At 37.7% G+C, this 22,303-nt stretch overlaps 3 protein-coding genes across 11 annotated transcripts; 1 reads left to right on the top strand and 2 right to left on the bottom strand.

The window, feature by feature from the left end:
• Nucleotides 1–990: 990 nt before the first annotated feature.
• Nucleotides 991–2,672, bottom strand: LOC133844811 (carboxypeptidase B1). The gene is made up of 2 exons (XM_062279075.1): nucleotides 1,741–2,672; nucleotides 991–1,683 (listed from the first exon to the last, which is right to left on the bottom strand). Exons 1-2 carry the CDS (start codon nucleotides 2,469–2,471, stop codon nucleotides 1,287–1,289), a joined length of 1,128 nt encoding a protein of 375 aa, XP_062135059.1. The 5' UTR covers nucleotides 2,472–2,672; the 3' UTR covers nucleotides 991–1,286.
• A 4,440-nt stretch (nucleotides 2,673–7,112) lies between these two features.
• On the bottom strand, nucleotides 7,113–7,709 carry LOC133845059 (larval/pupal cuticle protein H1C). The gene has a single exon (XM_062279397.1). It carries the CDS (start codon nucleotides 7,664–7,666, stop codon nucleotides 7,175–7,177), a length of 492 nt encoding a protein of 163 aa, XP_062135381.1. The 5' UTR covers nucleotides 7,667–7,709; the 3' UTR covers nucleotides 7,113–7,174.
• A 6,117-nt stretch (nucleotides 7,710–13,826) lies between these two features.
• On the top strand, nucleotides 13,827–22,303 carry LOC133840308 (large proline-rich protein bag6). Of its 9 annotated transcripts, XM_062272065.1 has the most exons (10): nucleotides 13,827–14,557; nucleotides 14,667–14,784; nucleotides 14,862–15,085; nucleotides 15,145–16,417; nucleotides 17,628–18,296; nucleotides 19,289–20,221; nucleotides 21,057–21,190; nucleotides 21,247–21,489; nucleotides 21,554–21,900; nucleotides 21,985–22,303. In XM_062272065.1, the coding sequence occupies exons 1-10, from the start codon at nucleotides 14,492–14,494 to the stop codon at nucleotides 21,986–21,988; spliced, it is 4,011 nt and encodes a 1,336-aa protein (XP_062128049.1). In that variant the 5' UTR covers nucleotides 13,827–14,491; the 3' UTR covers nucleotides 21,989–22,303. The 9 variants fall into 9 exon arrangements, with proteins under 9 accessions (XP_062128049.1, XP_062128054.1, XP_062128053.1 ...); XM_062272070.1 differs by having other exon boundaries at nucleotides 21,298–21,489; nucleotides 21,554–22,303; XM_062272069.1 differs by having other exon boundaries at nucleotides 21,295–21,489; nucleotides 21,554–22,303.

Raw genomic sequence — 22,303 nt, 5'->3', positions numbered from 1 at the left:
CATCCATGATGATGCCGAGTCGAGTCGAGTCGAGTGAGTCTCCCAAGTCACGTTGATAGTCATTGCGAACAACGCGGCGTATGCGTAATGCGAGTGTCTGATTGTCTGCTTCGCTTTCTGTGTGTGTGGGTGCGTGGTGTGGATGAGTGTGCCATTGTTTGTGGGTGTGTGTGGTGTGTGGTGTTTCGCTCTGTGCAACCACGTGACCAAATGCATCCAACAGAGTTTCATCTCATTCCATCATGCTGTGCGAATTTATTTAAAATATTTTTAAAATTCGAGACAGCCGATATTTTTGGTGAAGGCAACAACCAAACAGAAATTGATATAAATGACGTAACGAATGCGAAACAGACAGTCAAACAAATGTATCTCAAGAGCGGCTTATTGCTGGCTTAAAGCGAGAGCAAATGGGAGATAGATTAAAATAGGCATTGAACTTATAAAGCAACGGTTATAGAATAAGATACAAAAATTAAAAAAGAAATTCAAATATTTTATGAATATTGTAGTTGTCAAAAACTAATATAAAACAGTTATTTTTTAAGCAATTTAAAGCTATTGAAATAATACGTAAAAAAATTAAAAATAAAACTACTTTAGACACGGACAAAGAAACAATATTTTATATACATAGCATATATTCTTACTAATAAAACTTTTTCTAATTGTGTTATGATTTTAGTAGACAAATAAGATATAACAAAAACTGAAAACACCACTTTATACACAAGCAAAGTTAATCATCTCATCAAATTCATAAAGATCTTAGAAATATGTCATTAAATACATTCTTTCTTTTTCTTTAAATATTGTTGTGACTAAATGCTACTCAGCATACAAATAAAGTTACAACTTTACAAGAAAATAAATGAAATGTATTGTATATTTTTCCATTACAACTTAAAGTAATTTTTGATAGTAAATAAATATTAAAATAATAAAATAATCTCAACAAATTCGTAGACATTTTAATGAGAGATAAATAATCTAAGATGTTTCCTTCTGACTGCTTACTTTGATTAAATTAGCTTCAAACTTTTTAATTATCAATAGACAATACAATATATAGGAATAAATAAAAATGTTAAATATAATATAACTTAAATATTGCAAACCCAGTTTACAAACTGCATTTAATCTACATTCATTTGTAAGTCTTGATATGTTAATTTCTCTGACTCTTTAGAGTGAATGAAACTTAATATTAACTTGTATGGTCAGTTGACATTTGATTATTAGGCACACTTAATTGTAGTTCAACTATATATAAAGCGATTTCTAACTTAGCCTGACAACAGTGTAATTAAGCATAATAGTAAAAGTATTTTGAGGTTGTTGCTTAAGTTATAAGCAGTTGTGATACTGGTTTGATTAATTGGATAGTATTCGATGGCCTTTACGGCCATGGCTCTAATGCCCAACCACGACTCATCGGCTAGATCTTTAAGCAAATTCGTTGGTGGCCAAAAGCTAAAGTCATTTTCGCCACGCACTCCCGACAGCTCCAAGGCGTAGGAAAGTGGAAAACCAATAGAGTAGGCATAATCCAAGCTTGTGCCACCAAAAGGATCCTCTGCGCCAGCCTGTTCATAGGTGAACGGTGTGCCCGCCGCACTTTGCATAGCCTCAGCGCCAATTTTGGCAATTTCGCGCAGTTGCTTGACATTTGCAGCGGGAGTGCTAAGAGAGATAATAGAAAAGTTATATAGAAGAAGTAATCTTTTATTATCTACTTACCTCTTGTGCACCCAAGGATAGTAGACGCATCTGTGCCTCGAATGGAGAGTTAGATACATCACTCCTCTGCCCGACTTTACCAAATCCTGCATTATATCACGCACAGCTTGAGTTTCGACTTCCGAGAAGGGTTTACTGGCAGCATAATGTTCGTGACACGGATCCTTTTGAGCCGCATAGCCAATGAGCCAGCCAATATCGTAGTTGCGATTCAGATTGGTGCCAAAGCAGTTGCCGCCATTCGGCGAGCGATTGTTGCGCCACTCTTTATCCGTGCTGCGTGAATACTCGTAACCATCGGGATTAACCATGGGCATCACAATCCAATCGTAATCCTGCAGCAAATGTGCATTTTCAGTCACATTAATCACAAGTTGTTCCACTGTGTATAAAGCAGCAACTGGAGTCAACCACTCACGAGCATGTGCAGCGGCTACTAGAAGTATAACTTTCTTCCCAGCTCTGCCATCTCCATTAGTTATCGTTATAGTTCGCAGTGTGCGATTCTCATACGTAGTCCCCACATCTTTTGTCCACACACGCTGTGGAAAAGCCGCTGTCAACTCATCCAAATACTGCAACATGTCTTCGTAACTGTAATAATCATCCGTATTCAAAGCGGGCACGATATCACCTCGTGACACGTTTAATGCAGCAGTTCGATTAAAATTTGTTATCGATAACAGTATTACAAGCAGCGTGAACCTTAAAGTGCCATCACTGAGCAACATTATGCAGAGAAACACGTCGTCGAACTGTGTTCAACTCGAAATAATGAATGAATCAGCGATTCATTGGCACTTGCAACACTCGCTAATCGTTTTGCAATTCATTACGTGTCTTTATTTATGCATATATGTATAATGTATTGTTGATATCTCTTGCACAAAGCGTTTGTTTAATTCAACTGTTCCCTCGTGTGAGCAAAATGCAACTGAAGACTCGAATTGTTTGTCGATTTTGCCGGTGTGTTTACATTTCAGCTTGATCAAGTGAACGCTCTTTCACTCTCTATCGCTCTCTGCATTTCTCTGGCTACCTCTCTCCCTCTCTCATTGTTGTTTTTGAGAATGCCACGTTACCGGGCTAAAGCAATAATATAGTAGATTCTCTTTCTTATCAGCTATAGATAAGCTAATAGCTTATTTGTATAAGACAATCAATCAAATATATGTTTTATCATTGTTATTTTTTTTAGGCGCCACGTCATAGATACTTATGTTATGGGCTGAGATACTTTCAGCTGATTGGGAGCAATCAATTCTAAGATGCATCTGGTTTAGTGATCACTCGCTGTTGATCACTTTTTCCCGCTTACGCTCTGCTCTCTCAGAAAAAAAGAAAAACTTTTCGATGCAGTAAATTAAATATTTATAGATTCGCATTTTAATGAGTGAATCAATAAGTAGCTGCGAATGGCAATGCGCAAAACACTTGTTTGCATTAGTTTACGCTTCTTTTATACCCTGTAGAAAGTAAGAAAACTGCAGTCAAGTGTGCTCGACTGTGCGATACCCGCTACTCATTTATAATGAAAGCAAAACGGTATTAATTTTAAAATATACCCAATAATACACCACGAAAATACTAAAACTACTAATTGGCTATATTTTGTATATTGGAATAGCATTACATGCAAAATATACAATAAAATGCGAAATATTGCAGATTTTAATAGCTTTGCGGGACTGGAAGTAGGCGTGACAAAAATTTGAAATAAACTTTATCTGTATGCAAATATAACAAGAGCTGTCGAAAAAAAATATATAAATATTATATATCTTATAGTCTCTGCGATTTAGGTATTCATACAGACGGTCGGGCAGACGGACATGGCTATTTCGTCTCGGTTATTGACGTTGATCAAGAATATATACACTTTATAGTGTCAGATACATTTTGCATACATTTCCTAGAGGCTCAAATATATTCTTAACTATAGTTAGCTAGTATAAAATTATGCACACATTTGATTCCAAAAATTATCCTTAATATAAATTTCAATTGCTACACTTTTAATTTAACAAATTTAATTATCTCTCTCCAAAAGCATATCTATAAAATAAAAAGAAAAGGTGTTGTAATCCATTATAACTTAATAATATAAATCCAATTCCATCGCAATTACAATGCCTTGTGATAAACCTTGCTTTATTCTCTGATTTGTCTAATTGAGTTAAAGTTGCCCATCCGCTGACATTCCTCACACAACGCTAAGAAGCTCAATTGAGGAGAGTGAGGAAAAGTAGTGAAAGCAGAAAGAAGGAAGACTGATGATGATGATGATAAGTCCACTAACCGCTATTGCCTCTATTTTTATGCTCTACTCGTACTTTTATCTCAGTTTACGGCTTTTGCCATTTTGCGGTTTAAAAAGCCATTAAAAAATGTAATTATGTTGATAAATACGTCTTACTGGGCATTTTGCATTTTGCATTTTTATTTCGCTAACTTCCTTTTGACGGCATTCTGAGAATGAGGCGACGAGGACGAGGGCAAGGATACAGGCTAAGGACGAGGCAGCTGCAAGGCTGTTGCCACTCAACTTTGGCCGCAACAGCAAAACAACATGGAAAAAAAACAACACAAATAATAAAAACAAGAACAGCTCGTCTTTTCTTCGGTTTCTCCTCCATTTTCTTTTTTCCACCAACTTTTTACCAACAATTTACTTGGCTCGGCGAGGCAAATATTTTATCATTGCGCCTTTTTCGCGCAGTCAAGTGGCGAGCCAGCGGCTGCAAAACAGGACTTCAACAAGGATCTAGGAAGCAGCTGAGCCGAGTAGCTCAGAAACCGCCGACTGTTGCATTTAAGAGCTGTTTATGACCACATTTTCTGTTTTTTTTTTCTCTGAACGCTTTGCAAATTGTTGCAACTGACGCCAAAAGACTCTTTCAATTCACCTAAAATTTCTGCACAAAGTTGAAAATTGGTTGGAATTATTTTTTTTTATCTTTAGCCAGAAGAGGATTCCACAAAATTTTTGGGCATCCATTCAGCTGATTGCCATCTAATGGAGCTATCATTTATGTAAACTGATGAGCTAAAAAACTTTCAAGCTTCAATTGACGTTTCTTTTTTTACTTGCTACTTGCAAAATTAATGAGGTAGCAAAAATCAGATTTCAATTTATAGATTATGACCCTCTCAATTGGCAGTGTGCATAATTTATAACGAGCGAGATGCAGCAGAGTAAAAAAAGAAAACGTTGAAAGGGGAAAAATCAAGTGAAAATCCGATTAGTTCCGTTGATGTCGTGTCCTTTTGGCTTTTCCTTTTGCTGCTGCTTTCCTTTCGCAATTGGCAATGCGAGTCACGTAGCTGGCAATGTCCGATTTTTAAGTTTGCACTGCACAAATCACGTAACCAAGCCAAACCCCTTGCTAAGTGGCTTGTGAGACAACAACTTAATGTCCTGCTCCAGCTCCATCTCGAGGCTGTTTGTAGTGCACTTTGTGTGGATTTTTATTTTATGATTTGTTTATACACCACGCAGCTGAAACGTGAGCAAAATAAACTCCGGCTAAGGAATATATGTTACGCATATTATAAATACAAAATAAGCAATGATTATGTTAGTTTGACGGTGACATAAAATATGTAATAAATGCATTACCTATTATATAATATTAATAATTTAATAATAAATATAAAATACCATATCATCAGAATATCTGACACATTTATTATGAATTTATTCATTTACCATTGCATGATATATTATAAAGGGAGAGTACAGTTTTCTATATATAAGTATTATAAAATATGGGTAATTATCTGACGAAAAAAATAATTTTGGAATTATTTTTCTGTTTTAAGATAATTGCAAAAATGAAGGAATTTATAGTATACGCAAACCAAAATATGAACAAATTCATACATTTGATAGTAAACAGAAAAGTTCCTAAGATTAATCTTATTTTCATTTTTAAAATGGTTTAAGTTTATGTTTATTTAACTGTTAATAGTGTCGCAGGTGACAAACCATGTTACAGAATTATTTATATATATTTTATTGTAATTAATAAGAAACAAGTTTCGTGCATAATAAATTTACTACACATTATTACTCGTAATCGTATGAAATAGGGAATAAATAAATTCTTATAAATATATTCTATTTAATATATATATTTTTTAATTAACAAATACTTGATATTGAACAATTTTTTATGCCGTATTATTAATTTAAAAAATATATAAAAGTTTCATTCCCTCAAATATTATGTATACGCAAGGCATTGCCTTATCCCTTTGAGCTAAACAAATATATGAAATACACACATTTATTTTAAAATTTTACAAATAATTTAATTTTAAAATATTTTTTGCTGTTTTGTTTTATAAATAATATAGAAACAATTAACTCTTAAAAAGAATGTATACTCATATATTGCCTCCTGTGTTGCCTCTGCGTTTGAGCTAAAAATAGTCAACTTATAATTAGTTTATAATTTGCATAATGATTATACGAGTATATATAATAAATATAGTATACTCAATAGAAAAATAAGTTGAACTGAAAAATGTCACGAAATATTGTATTTTATTATTAGATAATATAAAACTGTTTGTCTTATTAATATTAAGTATACGCAATATTTTGGCTTGTTCCGAGAATTTCTTATGAGCACAAGCAGTTTAAAATATTATTCGAATTAAGCAAATTATTTAAATTAACCAATGAAAATGTCTTTATTATATATTCGAATATTTTATCTAAAATGCAAAATCTTTTTTTTTTTTTTTTACATATTGCTAATATTATGTATACGTAATTTGCTAAGTAAGCATGAAACATGAAGTACATTGCAAAAAGAAAGAAAAAAGAGAAACTTATACCATAATGTACATAATTATGTATGTACATAAATTTGTCATTGTTAATTTCTCAGTTCAAGACTCTTTTGTTTATAAGTATCAAACAGGTTTTAACAGTTTATGATTGACACTTCAAGCTGCACAAAAAAGTTGATTCAATTATTAAGCTGTGGTCCGACTTATGACTCCCATTTAAATCAATGAGTTCAGAAGCAACTTTTCCTTATTATTTTTATATCAACATTACATTTTTGTTGTACAAATTACTTTATTAATTCCTTAAAATCATAAGAAAAACCCAATCGTCCACTTAAATCAAACAGTTTAGAAAGCTCTCCTTATTCTTGCATCCAATATAATAATGTTGTTTTATCAAACAATTTATTTAATTCTCCAAATGCTAAGCATAGAGTTAACAGAAACAATAAAGAACCAGGTCTTCAAATATGAAACTGTTGTCTGCCTTTTCAATCCCATTTAAAGCAATGAGTTCAAAAGAACTTCTCCTTATTTTGCCCATTAACATTACATTTTAGTTTTATCAAACAATTTATTTAATTCTCAAAATCTTAATCATAGAGTTAACAAGAGGAATACAGACACAATCTGCTTAGAAGCCCCAGTGGGTGCCGAAGCCATCGAAGCTCATGTGGGAAACGGTCTCCGCTGGCGAATAGTGAATCACAGTCTGAGGCTGGTGGCTGGCATAAGTCACGGGAGCCGAGGGAATGGGCTGCTGATGCTGATAAACTGGAGCAGCGGCGGCAACTGGAGCTGAATGAGTGTAGACAGCAGGCTGATGCGGGGTGTAAACTTGAGCTGGAGCGGCATAAGTCACGGTCTTGGCAATGGCCGGCTGATAGACGTTGTTGCTGATGCGTGTGTCCTGCTTGTGCACCTGGGAATAGGGCGTGGCCACCGATTTGGCATAGTGCGAGACGGTGCCATCGAAGCTCCTCACCACATTCTGTTGGGTGTGCGCCACTGCGTGTTCATCGCCCACATAGCTGAGACTCGGTTGAGCGATGATGCCAGCCCAGGCAGGAGCCAAAAGCAGGAGAAGAGCTGAGGTGAATGCCAGGAAAGTTGTTGTTTGGGCCATGTTCAAGCTGTGAGGAAATGCGATCAACTGTTGCTGTTTGAAGTCGCAGCCAAGGCTTATAAATGTCTCGAGTCTTGAGTCTTGGAGTCTAGGCCAGGCCAATTACTCATATGTTGGCCCAGTTACACGTTGTTACTGCTGTTGTTGTTGTTTCGGCTAATGCGATTGGCTTTTGCGTGACTTTCATAAATCCATTTCTATCTCGAGATCGTGGCAAATCAATTTACAACGACAGCCAATGTAGAGGGCGTGTCACCGTCTCCCACTTAAAGTCATTGCATAACAAAACAATTGCTCAGTGTTTTCTTTATTTGTTTTTGGTTCGAACTCAACTGAACTGGTCATGAGGTCGCCGCACTTGCTCCACATACTCGTATTGTGGATGCCTCTGAAGTGCCCTCAAGCGCACGTTATGCCCAAAAATTGAACAGCAACCAGCACAATTTATGACCCATCGGAGATGCATTAAAGATGGCCAAGATGGCAAATTGTTAATGCACTCCGACAGTTTCAATTCAACTGCTTACATCTTATGTCGAGTGAATGTAATGCGACTCATCTGGTAAAATACTTAACTGTCTTCTACGCATGATCACAGCGGATTTGTAACAAGTATTTGTGGTGCTTGAGAGCTGACAATGTTTTGTGTAATGTGGAAAATAATCTACGTTTGATATGCTCAAGTTCAAGTGCAGAGACAAATTGCTCATCATTGCAGTGAGGGTTAAAAAAAAATATAAAATTAAAAATGGTCATAAATAGTATTTCATTTCTTCAGTCAATTATCCAGATAATTTTCAAAAAAATAGAAAATATAGTCAGATACACTTTGAAGTCTCAAAACTGCGAAGAACTCCATTTAATGTAGAATTCCCGTATATTATTGTTGTTATTTAAAAACAATACAAATCGTTTTTTTATATATTCTAACATGACAAAAATATGGAGGAAATTATATATTTCAATGTATTCGTAGATAAGAAATATACATATAACATAAATGTGTATTTCTCTATAAATGAGAAATATATATTTTTTTTAGAGAACATTTCTGTTTTTCCCTATAAATGTTAAAAAAGTGAGTCAAATTTTGGTTGTTAATAATAATATTTAAATTGAAATATACAAAAAAAAATAGTAGTCTTCAGATTTCAATTTAAAATTATTAATTATAAATTAAGCCTAATTTATTTGAATGTAATTTTAGAACATTGTTTATCCGTAATTAAAATAAAATTGTTTTTTGTTTATTTTCAGTTTACGAAAACTATAAATTTGGGAACTAACTTTATTAAAAATAATTTATTACATAAAATAATAAATATTTAAAATTAGTATTTATACATTAAATATTAAATTCAATATTATATTATAAATTATTATATATTATATTATTCTTTAATTTCATATTCTACAAAAGTTTATGTAAAAACATCAGCTTATCAATTCAACAGTAATATTTAAATGATTTAGGGTTTGGTATAGTGTTGTAATAAAACTCTATACAACTATATACTTTATTTGATCTTATTGAAATATTACCAATGGCAACACTTGAAGAGCAGTTGCTTTGATGTAGTGTTTGTTGCATTTGTAACGTTCTCAATTGCCGCAACCATCGAAGTGAAGGAGGCGACTCAAGTCGAGTCGATATATAGCCATAAAAATCGCTCAGCTACAATTGAGTTATAATGCAATTGGCAAACGTAAAGCAAATGTTGTTAACTTGCAGCAAACGAAAACGAAGATAGAGAAACGACGCACATACATATAAAGAAACTGAATGTGTGAGGGAGAGAGGGAGCCAGGAAGTGGAGGAGGAAGCGGAAGTCCGATTGAGGACATTGTTGCCTTGACCGTCTGCAAAAAGTTGTGCGCAATGAAAATGACACATAAATAGCATCAACATTTTCAGCATCTCTCCAGGAAAACACAAATGTGATTACGATTACTCGAGACTCTGTTTCTTCTTCTCCCACTTCGTCTTCTTCTTGTGTATATGGAAGTCACCTTTGTTTGTTGATGACTTTTGCTTGATTTGTGTTTGTGTGCACGTGTGTGTGCATGTATGTGGGAGTGTGTGTGTGGCTCCATTATGGCTCTTATGAAATTTGGCACATAAATTGTATTATTCCATTTATGCTTGATTTTATTTCCCTTTGCCTTACAATCGTCATGTGATTGTGTGGGTGCTTAACTGCTTCAATGTATGTGTGCATGTGTGTGTGTTCTCCTCTCTCTCACTTACTTTGTGCCTTTGTATTGACTGTTAAATTGGCTTTCGCTTAAGTGAATTTGCAGTGAATTCGTCTTAAGTCTTCTTCTTTTGCTTTTAAGTTGCCTTTTATATTTTCGCCTGACCACGCACACACACATGAGTAACTCAATAACTGAGTGTTGTTGTGTGTGTGCTTACATTTCAACGGTTTCCTGGCTAAGCGCCCAGTACAATTTGAACTTCAATTAGCTGCATTGGCCTGGCTAATAAACGTTCTACTTACCTAACCTCACTCTCTCACTTGCTCTCGCTCTTCCTTATTGCTGAGTATACAATTACAAATGACGCGCCAGCGCCAGGCCGAAAGTCAATTAACGGAACTCGCATAAAAGCTCCACGCGCCTCGTCTGCTAATTGGAATTGAAACATAAATTAAAAGTCAAAAGAGAAGATGAAGACGACAACGACGAAGACGAAGATGAAAACGAAACGAAATGCAACTAAAACTTTACGACTTCTTCTTCGCCTTGCACATGTGTGGGCGTGTGTGTTCCTGTGTTTGTGTTTAGGTCAATTCGTAACGTAACACAACAATACAACACTCACATACGTAACGTTGTGCAATTTTACGTTTTGTCGTAATGCACAGCAATTACGCTAGTTGCTCCAGTTGTTGTTGGCATTGCAGACACTCACATTGACAGCTTAGATTAAGTGTGCACTATAAATTTAGTTTGGCTTTTCTTTTTAGTTGGCGTCGAAAATTCGCGGCACACTAACGATATTTATGGGGTCAGTGCAATTGCCACTGGTAAGTGCAAATTATTTACTAACAATTACAAGTGTGACCTGTAAAACTATTTGCAGCAGTCACTCACACGCACACACACATACAGCTGTTGCGGTTGCTTATTAACCTCAATTTAACCCTTGTGTGTACAGTGTGCACTATTATTGACGTTAAATAAATGTGTTTAATTAGTGCCGCAGATAAAAGTTACGAAATAAGGAAAATTATTATTATTAATATTTATCTACATAAGAAATATAATAAAATTATATTTTATATTCTGAAATTTAGTTTTTATTTCAAAACAAATATTTATATTTTTAATCACTACGTATAGTTACATATTAAAACATATAGCATAAACAAGTTATAATTTTTTTTTAATATTTTGTTAGCATCTTCATACTCAAAGCAGCAACTGAGGGTTAAGTCCGATATTCTTCAGGGTGTTAGATTGCCAATCAGCTGCTCTCTGTCTTTGTCTTACATCATGCAACCCCAACTCCTAACACACTTCCTTACATATTCCTTCCCCCTTCCACTCACACTCACACCAATTGCCTTGCCCATGCTGTGTGCTTCTATGAGATATGTGCGTATGTGTGTGTGTGTATTTCCTGGCCCTGGTTTATGGTACAAAGGGGACTTGGCTTCAATTTTCTTTATATTATGGCTTGATTTAATTTGACGTGAGACTTCGGAGCAGCCCTTGACCGTCACGTGAAATGAGAAAAGCAACAAAAATAACAAAACACAACAAAACAAAAACAAGTCTTGTGAAATTGCGTAAAGTTGGCCAAGAAATGATTACAACTTACATTTCGTAAGCAGAAATATTCAAATTTTCTAATGAAAATATTAACAATAAAAGCAAGAAAAGTAAAAGTCATTTTCCAGCTGCCAAAAGCAGCGGGAAAAAATTACAATAGCCACTCGCAGGGTGGTTAGCTGATCTACCCGATTGATATAATTTCATTAAGCGCCAAGCAATTATTGTTGTTGTTGTATTCCAAATGGAATGTCAGCCAAGACGTCACGCCCACAAAGCACGCCCACTTCAGGCCAGGGCGCCAAACGAAAAGGCACAAAAAAATGAATACAAGCAATAACAAATAGAAACAGCAAGTCAAAAAAAAAATGAGATGATAATGAAAATGTAAATGCATAAACGCAAGAGTGAAAGAGAGAGGAGAGAGATGGCGTGCGAGAGAAAGAGAGAGATGTTGGTATGCCTGCTTAGGGGAAGCGTAGAGTGTCGAAAACTCATTAAAACTTTTTTACAGCCCATTTAAAAGCAATTTGTAAATTGCGCGCGAAGTGCGAAGCAAACTTAAATAATTATTATTTATTCCAAAATATACAAAAATGCGAAATGTAAATAAATACGTATAAGCTGAATTATAAAAAGAATTTTATTTTTTTAGGTTGATAAAATAAAATGAATAAAAAATGCTTTTCTCTACGAAATAGAATTTAAGAAATGACAATAAATTAACAATTTGAAATTTATTATAAATTCATAATTGCAATATTTAAAGTGAGAAATATGAAATGATGTGTTATAATTCAAAACTTAAAATATTCTATTTTCCTTATAAAATTCTAGTTATTATAATTTATATTATTATTATCTATAAAATTAAAAAGATTATTTAACAATTAGTATTATAATTACGTTGAATTTATTTAAAAACTAAATAAAAGTTTAAAGCAAATATCTTTAAAGATTATAATATTGGATAAATTAATTTTATTATGATTTATGATTTATATAAATTAATTCTTTATTATTTATATCTTTATATATATATATATATCTTTATTATTATCAAACCCTTTAATCCATGGCCAATTATATAAACAAATTTTATAATACAAATTGTTGTTATTAAATTTGGCTGCCTTAAATGGCTGAGAATTTACTGCATAAATCCCTTTGATTCGGCAATCATTTTGAGCCCTTGCAAAGGACTCACAATCGCTGGCATTAAATCACATTTCCGCACATTTCTTGGGGTATAAGAAAAATTGTGTTAGCTGCGGTTGCCTTGCAATGCTTCGTCCCCTCTCCCGTGTTTCTTCTTCTGCTCCTGCCACTTAAATATTCAAAGCAAAAAGTTCTTCTACACCTTTGCTGCAGCGTTGGCTTTTCCTGGTTTATTTCTTATTATTCATACGGCGCTTGTTTTCTTATTCCCTTTTTTTTTGTGTGTGTGCAGCGCCCAAAATTCCCACAGGATGCAACTCAAAGCGAACGTCGTGGAAGGTTACCTGAGGCTTAGTGGAGGAAGTTGAATGCCACCCCAAAACAGTTAGTTGCCCTAATATATGCGGCATGCACGTCAAGCGTTTTTATGTGGACACGCAGTCAACACTTATTTACAGTCCCACGTAGCCCAAATTTTCAGAATATCTTAATGATATTAAAACCTTTATATCAACAATATTACTATACTCCTACATTTTTTTTTCATTCACAGCATACAATTTCAATTGTGAAGTAAGAATAACAGATTTCAAATAAACCGCCTAATTTGTCAGGGCTACCACATCTTGGCGGCCTTGCCAGACTGCTTAAGTAAGAACGACCGTTTGCCTATCAATAATATATCACATTTTATAGGTTCTGAATTTTACATAAATAGACGTGTTTTTCTTATTTAAATACAAAATTGCATAATAACTAATGTTAATGTTGCTTTATTTATTAACGTTTAAAAATTTTTCAGTATTTTTATACCACCATTAAAACTCGCGCTAGCTATAATTTCTTCTTTTCAGTGTTGCAAAGTTTCTTACACAACAGCTGTAGAAGATAGCGATAGATACCATTAATCGGTTGCGTGCCAGGGATGAAACTTATTCATAAAAAATCTTATTAGCCATCACAACGGATAAAGCTTATCATAACTCACTTCTGCAAAATAACCGTTACTATATTTTTTATTTCTGCTTCTTCAATCTACATGCTACTTTTTAATAAACGTTCTAGCAATTTTAGGGGAACAATCAAAATGTAATACCAGAAAACCATTACTTCATACTCAAAACAGATGTTAAAAAGTTGTGCTTTTTTAAATACTAGTACTACTGGTATAATATGGTATATGACGTAAAATAGTGAATATTGAAGTCAAACTTGCGGTCACGCTGGTGCCAGCATTGCCGGAACGAAAATAATAAATTAATAAAAAACAATTCACAACGAATAAAAACAAATTAATACAAGTTGTGCATAACAATTGTATAACGCAACGTACACAAATTGTATAAAATACATGAAATCTATAGTAAAAAACAAAAACTGTGCATTCTCCGCCTCAACCGCCAGCTTAATTTTTTTGCAAACAACTTTTGTCAAAATTCACCGGATATATAGAATTTATTTTAACATTTCCGATTTCAAATAGTGTAGGCGCCTTCGTTGATGTGTTGAAGCGATAAAAGCGTCTTTGAATTTCGCCACAGACCAATTGTATGTTATTCGATTTTGCAAAATAGATCAAAACTATAGTGAAGACCGGAGTGTAAAAAGGCAACGCGATTAGACGGTGAGCGAAAGAGAGAGAACGATACAGTGTGAGTGCGTGGTTGTGTGTGTGTGCAAAGAGAGCGGCAAACGATTGCGATTCGATTGGCAAAAAAAAAACGACTACAACGAAAGCGATATATCGCGACATCGACACCGATTTTCTTCCCCTCCCCAAACAGAACAGCGCCGTCTGTTTTAGTTTTAATTTATATTACAGTGATAAAAAGCAAACGAAATTAATAGATTTGTGCAGCGCAATTACGCCAATAAGCGACGGCCGTTAAAATGTTAATAAACCTGAAGGTGAAAACTTTAGATGCGCGCACACACGAATTCAGCATCGACAATGAGGTAAGTATGTGTGTGTGTGTGTGGGAATTTTTTTCTATGCATTTGATGAGTGTTTTTGCCTTTTTTGAGGTTGTGTTGTGCTAAACCGCTTTTGCCATTTTTCTTCTAGATAACCATACGACAGTTCAAGGATCAGATAGCGGAAAAGACAAATATTGCCGCGGAAAATCAACGCATCATTTACCAGGGACGCGTGTTGGCAGATGATAAGCAGGTGAAAGAATACGGTGAGTCACACAACAGTAAATTCCCAACAAATTGCATTTATTTACCTTCTCTCCACTCTATACACACACACACACAGATGTTGATGGCAAGGTGCTGCATGTGGCCGAGCGACCGCCGTTTTCGCAACGCGGCGCCAATGCCACCAACAACGATGAACCGCAACGCAGCGGCTTTCGCAATTTATCCGGTCGACCGGCGCCACGTAATATGCGCAATTCACCGTATTTTCGAGCACTCGACGGCATGCTCGTGGGCACTATGGCCATACCCGTCAACAATGGCGCCTTGAACACCGCGGGCGTAAGCTTAAATCTCTACACTGCTAAGTTAGTCACTAAACTCTCCACTTTTCTTTGTAGACACGTACGCCACCCAATCGCTTTCCCAACTCATCGTCGTTTTGCATTAATCGCATCACCGTGGCGCTTCACATGATCGACTGTGCCAACAATATTGCCGCCTATCTGGAAAATCCCGAAGTGGGTCTCAATAATCAATCGTTGGATATCTTACAACGCGGTCGCTGGACCATGGAATCCACTGTGGTCGAGGTGGGCGTCTCATCCACCGATAATCCACGCAACAACAATATCATCGACATGGTGCAGGATGCTGTCAATGCAGCACTGTCACGAAACACACCTGGACGCAACTACACAGTTGTCCAGCTGCCCACCGTCTATACGAATGAGGCAGGCGGCGATCCGCAGCAGGCGGCAAATGATGCTGCTGCAGGCGGCGCTGGCAGCGATGTTGGTGAGGAGCCCACAGCAGCAGCTGCTGTGATCATAGAGGACGTGATTGTGTCGGATGACGAGGCAGCCGATGATATTATGCCCATTCTGGGAGATGATGATGAAGAAGGTGCCGCAGCGGCTGCAACGCAAGCAACTGGCGCTGGTGCATCAACAGCAGCAACTGGCGATGCTGCCAATGCGGCTGGCTATGATGCCAACGGCGCCAATGGCTCGAATGTGGCTGTCACTGGCATTGGACCGCGTCGTCGCACACGTCCCCAGGTGCTGGCGAATGTGATACAACGATATCGCACGGTGCAAACGCGTTTGGCGCCCTTTGTCGATCGCTACTACGAGATACTCGAACAGGATCCCGCATTTGAGGAGGCGGAAGGCGGCGAGGAGGCAGGCCAGGGCGAGAATGTGGCACGCGACAATGCACAGCGGATCTTTGATCGCGTCTCGGAGGCATTCCATTATCTCTCGCATGCCCAGCATGCCATCTCCGATCTGATGTTGGATCTGTCGCAGCCTGGACCCCGGGTGCTCACCTGTCGTCCCATTCTCGTCGAGCAGAGTGGCTACATACGCTCGAACAATATGTTTGCGGCCAATCTGCCGGACATGGCTTCACCACATACGCATCCACATCCCCATCAGCATCCGCATGCTGCGACAGCAACTGGCTCTGTGGTCGCCATTCCCATCAATTCGCCACCGAATGTCGCAAATGCAACGGCGGATGCCCTGAGGAATGCTGCACAGGATGCTTTGTCTGCCGCCGCTGCTGCTGGTGGACAGGCGAATGCTGCTGGTGGTTTCTGGGAATTGAGTCCCAACTTTGTCGAGGATCCCGTGGATCCACCGAATCAGCAACCATCGCCCTCCGATTTGGGTGAGTTTCACTTTGTCACTTCACTTCACATTCCTTGTCATCACTGTTTCCCTTCTGTTTTCTTCACTTGATTTTGTTTGATTTGTGTGGCCATTTTCTAGATGAGCACGAGGAGCGAGCAATGTCAGTGTCTGGCGATGAGGCAGCCACGCCCAGGTTGCGCCTCTATATGCCCGTGCCTTTGCCACCGCCTAGTAGGTTTCGTTTCCCCACTTTTACTCCGCTCGAATGTTAAATCCCGCGCTCAATTGCTAATCCTAATCCAGTTTAATGAAACGCCTTTTAATTGCTAACAACAGCACATACCATTTTTCTATATAAATGCGCATTTCATCAGATCTAATTAGTTAGGTATTGCTGGGAAGTAATGAAAATACGTTTACAGCCTTTTCAAGACATCAATGAAGCAACTTTTAATTGCTAAAAACAGCTCATAAAATTCTACTTGGTAGTTATTATTATTGCTCTTTAATGTTTAATTAAAAAGTTGCTTGCAATTAATTTCAAAATAGTTTCAGCTTCATTTGTAAAGCTCTAACCAAAATAGATTTTAATGTTCCCATGACTTATTGTTATAACGTTTATTTGCTTTGCTTTTTGTCAGTTGCAAAGTTTGTTTGTTAAATCATTTAATTGATTTTTGAACAATATAAGAAAAAGCCCATTATATCAATTATTATTATTTTATTAAAATAATGATTATTGGAATGAGATGAGCCAAAGAGATTTTTAGATTTTAGCTTCCTTTTCACCATATTGAATTAATAAAATTTTGTATTTCATCATAATATTCCCTGTAATGGAAAATAACAAAGCTTTCTTGGTTTATTATTGCTTTTAACTAGAGCAAGAAAATTATGAGAAATGAGTGGGAAAGATCTAATCAGATATATAAATAGGACTAAACATAAGTCAACGAAATCTATTTAGATAGTACGATGGTCCAATTGGATACCATAAATCATCTGAAGTGACTTCTCAGAAAAGGTTCGAATAACCTTTACAGTTCTACGATATTAATAGTATATTTCATTTAATGCGTTTAGTTCCTCGTTCTTGTTTGCTCCAAGCTCCTCTCAAGACACTCGAGCTCAGCTTTGCAATTAATTTTAATACATTTGTTTATTTCTTTACCCAATAACCACATCAATTCCTTATTAAACCTACTACAACTTGAATGTGCTAATCAATTGTGTTACTCTTGTCACAGATCCTTGGCGGCGCATGGTGGGTCTGCTCAACATGGCAGTAGGTGGACATGCACAGGCAGCAGCTGGAACTGATGGAGCGGCTGGAACAGGAACAGGCGATGCAGCTACCACCCAGTCTGGTGCAGCAAATGCGGCAGCCGGAGCTGGCGGGGCAGGCGGAGGCGCCGCAGCGACACTTGTGCCCAACATCATCTCCATCAATTTGCCTGTGCATCTGATGGCCACCGCAATGCATCCACAGGGACGCCAAGCACCTGCTGCTGATGCTGGAGGCAATGCGACAGCTGCAACAGCAACGGCAGCATCTGCAACGGCAGCGGCAACGGGAACAAGTGAAGCAACTGGCGTCGCGGCATCCACATCGGGTGGCACACGCAGCGGAGGCGAACAGCGGGCCAACACTTTGCCCACAACGGCGACACAGACAAGGTCGACAGCTCGGCCGCAGATACAGATTGGTGGCAACAACAATTGGGCTGGCAGAATTGCCCCCACGCACACCGCCTTCGATCGCTTCTTGCCCTGCAACAGTCATCACATTCGCGAGCCTGCTCCCTTGCCCCAGAACAACAACAACAACACGAGCAACAACAACAGCAACGCAAATACGAATGCCAACAGCGCCAGAAGCAATCGCAGAGCCGGCGACATCGATGCGGCTTCCATTGGTAAGTGAAAGTAGTTGCATAAGTTTGATCAGTAAGCATTTGATGCATCGCGGTTATGCTAGTTGCGGGTCACGTAGTTTGCTTTTACTATACTATCATCCCATCAACCAACCCATTCATTCACCAGAGATGCAAACCGGCCTCTTCCTTGAAGAGACAAAGTTTAAGGCTTTTTTAGATTTTTGATAACTCAAAACGTCCAACAATTTGAATGTTAGTAAGTTACGGTTATATCTTATTTGAGTCATTTCTTCAGATTTTTAGATTTTTAAAGCTAAACTCTAAAGGCTAAAATTTAAAATATATACACTTTCATTACATTTGACTGAAGTTTTTAATTAGAGACAGCTGAAACTCTTAGAATAGCTAGGAAATAAATTAATGAAGTATAATGAGAAATCTAAGAGCTTTATATCACATTTTTGTTAAATTGAAAACTATTGCCCAAAAGTTAATTGAAATTCTAAAGGCTATAATATAAAATTCAAATTAGAGCAGATTAAAAAAAATATTTATATGCGCGTATGAGTCTATACTGTAAATCAGTTATAGAATACTACTAACATAAGTCTATATAGTTACAAATGTTATAGTGTAGTATTGTATAGTACAACAATTAAAAAGATATATATATATATACTTTATAACATTATAAGATGCCTTCTTTTGTCTGTTATACCCTATGGGCAAGCAAATAATAGGTATTTTTGTTAGTTATAATATTTTTCTATAATTCGAATGATTATATCTTATCAAGACTAAAATGCTCGTGTACAATATGAAAATGAAAATAATATGTAGGGAATTAGTTCATATTTAATTAGGAAGTTTGTCATTGAAGATGTACGAATTGAATCTTCGAAATTAGAAAAGCTTAAAATACACACATTGATAGCTATATAGTTTGTCTGCAGCTAGGTTTGCATCTCTGGTCATTTAGTCTGCCTTTGCATGCGTGTTCATCGTTCATCCGTTCATCATCCCATGTATAGTCATCTCACGCTTGCCACGTGGCCAGAGCGGCGGCACCTTGGATGTGTCGCGTGCGGCGCGACGTCGTGCCAGCAACAGCAGCAGCAGTAGCAACCGAGCTCGGAGCTTGCCGAGATTGATGGCAAGCGGCGGTGTTGGTGGTTTTGGTGGTGGTGCTCGTGCTTTCGAGAGGAATGTTCCTGCTGCTGGTGCGAATACAAATACAAATGCGAATGCGAATGCGAGTAATCCACCTCGGTACAGTAGACGGGCTAGATTGATAGAAGCTTTGTCCATGTTTGACAATATGTTGGTAACTAATTTGACAAATCGTGCGCATGCAGCTTTGGGTGGCATCGCTGACGTGGCCGTCACCGTCACAGCCAGTGTCCCTGGTGCCAATGCCAGCTCCACCTCTTCCCCCTCCTCCTCCTCCTCATCCTCAGCCTCCTCCTCATCCACAGGAGCCACAACAGCCGCCGGAGCAGACGCTGCTGCTGCCTCCGCCTCTGCCTCCAGCTCCAGTTCCGCAACCCAACCAACAACAGGAGCAACCACAATCAATGCGAGCAATCTGCGTGCTCAGCTCCGCCGGTTCCTTCATCACAGCGTCTTCGAGGAATTGCCCATCAATGAGGAGACGATGTCCACGGCTCTGGATCGTGCCCTCGAGTGGTTCAACGACAGTTTGCTGTATCTGCCGCAGTACGAACGACCGGAGTACAACTCCCGTGATTCTGTGTGCAACACGTTGCGTCAGAGCCTGCGTCTGGCCATCGAGCTATGCAGCACCAACTGCGAAGCGGATGCACAGTTCGAGCAGCGTCTCACACAGATTCGTGAACAGTTCCGCAAGCGGCTCTACAGCGTGCTTATCCTGTGCCTGGGCAGCGCCAATGCCGAGCTCTATTGGCGTCAGCTGATGCGGCTGCTCTTCGTGCCGCTGCGATCGAGTAAGTATACTAAATATACTATTTGTTAATTGCAGTATTTATCGGTTATAAGCGGTAGTAATATTTTCAAACATTTTTAGTAATGATTATTAAATTATCTGACGGTGTTAGCTATAATTATTCACTTTTTCTTCAATATGAATAGCAATGAAAATTTTTAGGCAGGTGATTTGCAACTTATAGTGCTCGACTATGAAAAAACCGTAACTCGTTTTTAAAAATATACGAAAATAATATACCAAAATTACTAAAATATTCCGAAGACACAATATATGTGGAATATAGATAGTTCCAAACAATATACCAGATTAAAGCCGATTAAAAATTTTATAATTACAGCGAAAATAATAAATATGAGTTTATAAAACATATAAAATAAACATATACCGCAAAATACTAAAATATACTGAAATCTTTATTTGCAATATCGATATAGTTCTACAAAATATCCCATAGAGTACTAAACATTCCAGATTAAAAGCGATTACAAATGAGTATTGCGATAAAAATGTAAAGTAATTTTAAAATTATGATGAAAAAAAATCAAAAAGAAATTAATTCAACTCCCAATGGAAATAGTTACATTAAAAAAGCAATTAACTGAATATTTATTCAACTGCGTTTCCACCTAGTTGAATAATCTAGTTTTCTTAATAAAAGAAAGTCACCTTTAAAGCTATTTAAAAGCAGATTAAGATTGTAATTCAGTATCTCGCATTTTGTTAAACAACTATTTTAGTTTAAAATTTTTGTAATTTTGTAACCGATATTCACTGTAACATAATTGTAGTATGTAGTAGTTACCTTAAAGTTTCGATTTTGTTGCCACCCGCAGATTTGCGCAATGAAGCCTTGCAGTTCCTGTGCAGTGTGATTGATCCCGAGATTCCAACGCACACGGACACCGCGGATGCCCAACAGTTCCTGGTGCTGCGCAATGCGCAGTCCACAACACCAGCCGATGCAGCTGTAAGTAAAAATGCGAAACGCAATTGCGAAGAGCTTAGCTAAAGCGCGACTAATAGCAACCATTCGTTGCACCTCCACCGCTTGCCTTTCCCGCACAGCAGCAGCAGCAATCGCAGTCACAGACGGCGCTCGATAACGATGTGGAGATGGCCGACGTGGCCAGCAGCAGCAACAGCAGCAGTGCCACCGAACTGGACAAACCGCTGCCCGATGTCACCGTCGGCTCACAGCCCTGGCACAATAATTTCCCCAATGATTGGTTGCCCGTGATCACGCGTGACCTGCAAACCCAAACGGAGGTAAGTTTAACAATTTTTTCGCACGTTCTCTCCGAGTTAAACTAACATTTCGTGACACTTGCAGCAGAATCACCCGCAACCGCCTTACTCCGATGCCTACATATCTGGGATGTCAGCCAAGCGACGCAAAATCATTCAGACCGAGAAGCCATCGTCGAGCGTCGAATGCCTAATTGCCAGCGGTGTGCAACGTGCCATTCAAAGCACCGGATTGTCGGCACCCAATGGACCAGGTGGCGGTGGAGTGCCTGTCGTTAATCCCGATCTTGTGATTGGCGCAATTGCGCATGATGCTGCTGTCCAGGCCGCGTACACGGATGCGGTGCGAACGAATGCCCGCGAAAGGATCAAGCAGGACAACGATTATAAGCCAAGCAAATATCCGCAGATCGCCAAGTTCACAGAGCAAAAGTAGGCGAGAGTTGTGTAGAGATCTAGTAGTGCTTAGTGCTTAATGTAAATTTTTACTTTAATGAAATATTGTATTTAATTTAGTTAATGGATAAGTTCTGTTTTTCAAATCGACGCTCACTGAAGGAGGCGACGATTTTCATTTTGTGGAAGATGTTAATGAGAGATGAGATGGTCACAAGAAAAGTGCTTGGCAGTGCATGCTTCATAATACATAATAATAATTATATACAACAGATTGATACACACCCCACAAACACACACTTACTATATATATAAACAATAATTATTAACTGCAAAACAAAAAAACTACACGAAATTGAAGGTAAAATATTTTGAGGACAAAACTGCATCAAAAAGAAACCCCAAATAAAAGTACATAAACACACAGAATACTATAAAA

The sequence above is a fragment of the Drosophila sulfurigaster genome, chromosome 3 (assembly GCF_023558435.1).
Source record: "Drosophila sulfurigaster albostrigata strain 15112-1811.04 chromosome 3, ASM2355843v2, whole genome shotgun sequence".
NCBI classification, from domain to species: domain Eukaryota; kingdom Metazoa; phylum Arthropoda; class Insecta; order Diptera; family Drosophilidae; genus Drosophila; species Drosophila sulfurigaster.
This window is presented reverse-complemented; position numbering and strand designations above follow the sequence as displayed.